The sequence below is a fragment of the Halichoeres trimaculatus genome, unplaced genomic scaffold (genome assembly GCF_033239565.1).
Source record: "Halichoeres trimaculatus isolate MK-OKI-2021-1 unplaced genomic scaffold, fHalTri1.1 fHalTri1_scaffold_17, whole genome shotgun sequence".
In the NCBI taxonomy this organism is placed as follows: domain Eukaryota; kingdom Metazoa; phylum Chordata; class Actinopteri; order Labriformes; family Labridae; genus Halichoeres; species Halichoeres trimaculatus.
Genome location: NW_027437195.1, coordinates 26292724 through 26298502, shown reverse-complemented (window position 1 = coordinate 26298502; position 5779 = coordinate 26292724). Strand labels below are relative to the sequence as shown.

General features: G+C 41.8%; 1 protein-coding gene across 1 annotated transcript; it reads left to right on the top strand.

Annotated features, from left to right (window-relative positions):
• The first annotated feature begins 2778 nt into the window (after window positions 1-2778).
• On the top strand, window positions 2779-4420 carry LOC141806653 (nanos homolog 1-like). The gene has a single exon (XM_074692277.1). It carries the CDS (start codon window positions 2931-2933, stop codon window positions 3603-3605), a length of 675 nt encoding a protein of 224 aa, XP_074548378.1. The 5' UTR covers window positions 2779-2930; the 3' UTR covers window positions 3606-4420.
• Window positions 4421-5779: the final 1359 nt, after the last annotated feature.

Genomic DNA, 5779 nt, shown 5'->3' with positions numbered 1-5779 from the left:
GGAGAAGGAGAACAGGTGCAAGGATGAAGATGAAGCTTGACAAACACGATAAACTGTATGTTCACTGGTGCAAGAAAGATCTGTTGATGTATTCAGATGCATCACCCTGGTTTTCTGTACGTCGTCTCTCTTTGTGCCAAAGTGTTGTTGTTGTTGTGCTGCTGCACATTTTGTCCTTGGTATCTCAAACACAGAGCGCTGCACGTCAGGATTTTTTTGCATTAGTTTTTAATTATTCTTTGTTTGTCTCACGCTACCTTGGGATCTCTGATTTATGGCTCAACACAATGGAAGCAGAGACTGTGAGGCGTTCAGGAAAGCTCTGTTTATGTGGTACTACAGCTGGGTGTGAAATGGACACTTCCTGAAAAATGTGAGCAGTATCCATCACCCAGCAGTGGTCAGAGTGTCAAAGAGTAAGGTGCAACAAAGGACAAGACAACACAGAAGATTAGACCCAATAGAAAGTGCAAATTGCAAGAAAAAGACAAATATTCAGCATCCAGATGAAGACAGAGGAGTGAGGTCACAAAGCAGTCCTGAGGTTACAGCTCATTTCCATGTTGACTGTCAAAAACAACACCTTGAACTCAGACGTGTATTTTTCACAGGAATATTTTGCATGTTATTTATTTATTTCAATGCAAGTTTCCACACCAGCAACGTTCTTTCGTTGAGCGAAACTGCAGCTTTTATTTTTTCGGACCAAGGTTGAGTTTTCCAAAGTTTCGCTTGCAACGTGTTCGCATCCGACCAATCAAAACGCTTGTTGTTGACACGTCACATATCAAAACATTCAACATTGTGTTCATGCCCGGGCACCTGGTTCTTCTCAACAAAAGACATAAAAACTACAAAGACAACAATTACAAAGACATTGTTTGAAGGGGGATGGCTGCGGAGATTGAATATGATGCCTCAAAATTCTTTGATTATTTGCATCGCCTTTGGTGTGCAAAGGCTTTTAGGTGTTAACAGTTAAAACTGTATAATTAGCACTTTCTTTTGTCTTCTGACTTCTTGAAGAGCTTTAGTCGAGAATTTGGGAGCTGTAAACAAAACTATAACCTCCCAGTGGAGAGACAATTAAACAACAACTCAACCACTGAACCACAGCCACACACACAAAAAAATATGGACAAGCTCAACAGGAGTCACCAAAAGGAGTAGAAGAAAGAAGTGTAAATTTAAAGAAAAAAATAGTTTGCACAAAAAAACAACAAAAAAAAGGGAAAAACAAACAGTTTGACACTGCAAAATCCAAAACTGTCAGAAAAAAGTTCGATTTGGAAAAATAAAACAGAACAAACCCTTCATCAATAATCTGACCTGTTCTTTGAAAACACTTGGCTTCAATTAATCAATTAATATTTACTTATATATAGTAGTAATTCACTAAAAGTGTTATCTCAGGACACTTGACAAAAGAGCAGCTCTGCACCATCATCTGTTATAACATCAACAAAGACACAACAACAAGACAGGATAAGATCTGGTCTCATCTTAAAGTCGGGAGTCAGTCTTTTCTCATCTGAACCCACCATGAGCAGAGAACTCTGAAGAATTTAGCCCAGGAAATACATTTTAGAGGAAGAAACCCTGAGCAGAACCAGACTTATGTCAGACAGACATCTGCCGAGACCATGTTGGTGTCAAAGACAGAAGAAAACAACAACAACTCAGCTCACACAGACTGAAAATTAATACTAAGACAGTGATCTTCAGTCTTCAGCTCAAATGTCAGCATTCATAAACGATGTTGACATTAGAGGTTGGATTGAAACTACTGGTTCTGCACACTCGACTATAACCATCAATTCAAAATGGGAGAAGAGAGGACGGAGGGATTGTCATATCAGAGGGAGATTTTCAGACATTATGTGTCTTTAGAAAGTAAGAACTTGTTTTTTTTTTTTTGTCAGCCGTGATAACTATGGGGAACAAACCAGGGGCGGCTTCATTGGGTGGGCCCAACAGTCCCAGGCCCACCTCAAGCTTTTCTTTAAAAAGATATTTTTTCTTTCTTTTTTTTTGATTGGTTTTAAAGAGGAATATTATCAAATTTTGTCATTTTATCTCGATTTATTATTGGTAGATGTCCTGTCTTTATAAAATGAGCCAAGTTTGCCTGTTTGTAAAAAGTTATGACTCATTCAGCCTTGTGTGATACCTGCAGGACCAAAAAATGATTTTGGGAAATATTATAGATTTTTGTCTTTTATTTAACTGTGCTTAATGTTGCTGCTCTTACAGCCTATAACACATGGAAAGTTGAGGTGGCGCAGCCCACTGGTGTGTTAGATCGCTACTTTTTGGTTTATATCATAAAGAGCCATTGAATTTTATCAAATATTAAAGGATCAAAAAGCAACCAAATTTGCTTTAAAACAAACACAGTGACAGTAATATATCTATATCTAGATAGTAATAGTTATTTACTAACTTGTGTAACTTAGGGCCCACCCAAAATTGAAAACCTTGCTCAGTCCCTGCTGCAAACCCATAAGAGAAGATGGAAAAGACAAACACTAAAGTCAGTTTTCTATCCAAGTCAAGATGAAAAAGATAAAACCATCCAATCATTAAGTAAAGAAGAAAAATCAGTCCCTCTCAGAATAAATGTTTCTTCAGTAAGACAAAGACTCTTTCCGTGATCATTGTCACATCCGGATTCTCCCTGCTCCGCTACGCTCCACTGGGCTCTGTGGACCCTCCCCTCAGTCCAGAGACATAATCAACATGAACCAAGCCACGCCCCCCTGCTTTATTCCGGGGATTTTATCAGCGCCTACATGTGGAGCTCTCTGCACACCAGTCTCTGACAGAGAAGAGAGAACATCGCCTCCACTGACTCCTCATGCTGACAGATACTCCGTCCCAGACCTCCTTTCGCTTCTGTGGACCGTAAAACTCTGCTGCGCGCTGACAGGATGGATTTTTTGGACCGCGGGTACCTGGAAGCGCGGTCTCCCTATGATTACACCTTCAATTTCTGGAACGACTACCTCGGCCTGTCCACACTTGTGGCCAAAAACAAAATCCACAGCCCGTCCTGCAGCCCCAACTCCATCACGGAGTCTCTGAAAGCGACGCTGGGCTTGGAGGATGATTCCTCGGATTGCTCGTGCGTAATTGGACACAGTGACGGACACTTGGAGTGCTGCTGCGCGGCCCCGGGCTCCCCTCCGATCTCCATCTATGATCTCAAGGAGCGCATGTCGCTGCTCAGGCCCTATGAGCACCTTGCAAGTGACTCACCACTTGGGGACAGAGATTCACCGTCTTACAGGGGGAGCTACACCGGGCTCGATCTGCTCTCCATGGAGAGGAGGCGCAAACAGACTCAGAGAGGCAAACCGGAGCCCAAAGTGTGCGTCTTCTGTCGGAATAACGGCGCGCCGGAGGAAGTTTACGGCACCCACATCCTGAAGACAGCGGACGGCAGAGTCCTGTGCCCCATCCTGAGAGCGTACACCTGCCCCCTCTGCAGCGCCAACGGCGACAACGCGCACACCATCAAGTACTGCCCGCTCTCCAAAGACCAGGCGAACCAGAGAGTGGCGAAGGGGGGCAGAGCGGTCGGGAAACGGCTGAAAATCTTCTGAGTGAATGGAGTTACACTGTAAATCTGTCAATCTGTCCCATTTCATGCACAAGACAAGTCCAGGGGGAGAGACTTAATTTGAGTCACTGCTTCGTTTGTTTCCGTCTTTCGTGTCATTCTGTGGGCACATAGTTTCCACTCGGACGCATTGCGCGCAGTATCTTCGCCCCCTCTTTGCCTCCTTCGCTTCCTCCTCCAGCACTCTGTGATCAAAATGAACCAAAGTCCTGTACAGATCGACCTGTGAATGAACACCTTCATGCTGTAATCAGAAGTTGCTGTGTTTCCAGGAGCACAGCGCAAACAGCCCTGGCTTCGTGAGATGCCAACACAAACGCTCTGCAGCACTCCTGATATGAGATGAATGTTTGGTCCCTTTGGCCCAGTGGATGTCTGAGCAGTCAGGCCATGCCAGATGCAAACTTCTTTATATATCGAGCACATTTTTTTGTCCTGAGATGTTTTCTACCAAAGGATCACACTTTTTGTATTGAAAGGTAATTTCTGTATTGGTTTATATGTTGGATGTCTTATATTCTTTGTGTGACTTTATGTGCGTTGTATTTTGCAGATTTCAACTGAATGTAAAACAAAAGGTAAACCTGACATGCAGTTCACCTACATGCTCTTAAAGCAGCTCTTCTTCTTAAAACACAATTCTTGTAAATGTTTGAAGAGGTGAAATGATTTTAGCAATGAAAGCCTGACATTCCAAAGTCTTTATGTGTTAATAGAAATGTTTTAAGTACTTATTTTTACCTTATGTATCACTGGGAAATATATTCACTGTAAATGATCTCTGAATAAACATGTAATTTGCATTTTTCTTTGACTTCATGAGACGAAAACTGATTATCTTAAGCAGTAAAACCAGACTGGTAATTTTCCTTTCAGCTAAGATTTTCTGAATGAGCATTTTTACAACCAAGCTTGCAATATATATGATGCTAAGGCGCCACCTAGTGTTCAAATCCAAACATGACAACATCCACTTGCAGTGTCAACTAAAAAAAACAATCATCCAGGTTAAAAAAAAATGTTTCTCAATCAGCTAAGCGAGCACTAAACATGGTTAGCGACTTTTTGTTTACAAGTTTTTGACTTGCATAAATCCTCCAGTATCAGAGGATTAAAACACTTCAGCTGTTCCTTCTCTATTTGTGTTAAACTACTCATACATTGGTTTGAAAAACAAGTGTGTTTAACCAAACAATGTGTCAACTACAGTTTATAATCAAGCAGCAGTTTACAGAGATCACAAAAAAAAGCTTTTTCCGTCCAATAACTCAAATGTAATAAGCATCAGAGCTGCAGACAGGAGTTCATCAGATGATTCAAGCTCTTAAAGCTCCAGTAAAAAAAGTTTGGTGTTATACAGACTTTGGCGCCCCCTGTGGACACAGCTTAGCCCATTCAAAAAAAAAAAAACCCTCTAATGTTGCTATCATTACAAAGGGGAAAATTGAGTTTTAGTATGCTGTCAGACTTGCGACGTACATGACGTACACACTCAGCAACCTCAAACATTAAATTTCTGCTTTCAGCGACAGCCCTCTGTCTTTGTGTCTGGACTTTTTGGCTCACATTGCTTTATTATTGCCAACCTTAGAGGAGTTTAAACACTTCACATTCAGGGTGTGAGGAGTCTGGGGGGATGTTGGCTGCCCGTTTCCTGACCTTGGACTGGTGTTATTCCTGGATGGAGCTGAGGCCAGTTCTGACACTTTTCTCTACAGATCTGATTGATCTGTTTTGTGATGGAACCGAAATAACAGCTTCAAATTCATTTTTTAGTGAAAATAAAGGCCTCTCCAACTCCATTTAGTACTATAATGAAAATAAATCTGTGTTACACTTGAGAGCATTTCTAGAAAAAAACAGACTTATCTAAGGGCGAACAGAAGACGGTTAATCCATTTACAGCACATTGACCAAAAGTCTCAGATTGCAGTTTAGTCTGGCTCCCTAAGGAAGGGTCTGAAAAAGTGGGACGGCTCATCTTGGTTATTTGGGGATCTGTCCCGGGATTAGTCAGTGAAAACGCCGTAAAATGTGTGCCATGTCGAGAACAACAGAACTGAACCGCTTGGTGGAAACAGGGCTCTAGATGATGCTACACCAGCCAACTGAGTTTAGCTGTGAGACGTAAGACGTGTCCTTTTTCTCTGCTGAAAA

Coding starts and splice junctions, on each gene's coding strand:
- LOC141806653 (XM_074692277.1), top strand. CDS start 2,931: ATGGATTTTTTGGACCGCGGGTACCTGGAAGCGCGGTCTCCCTATGAT.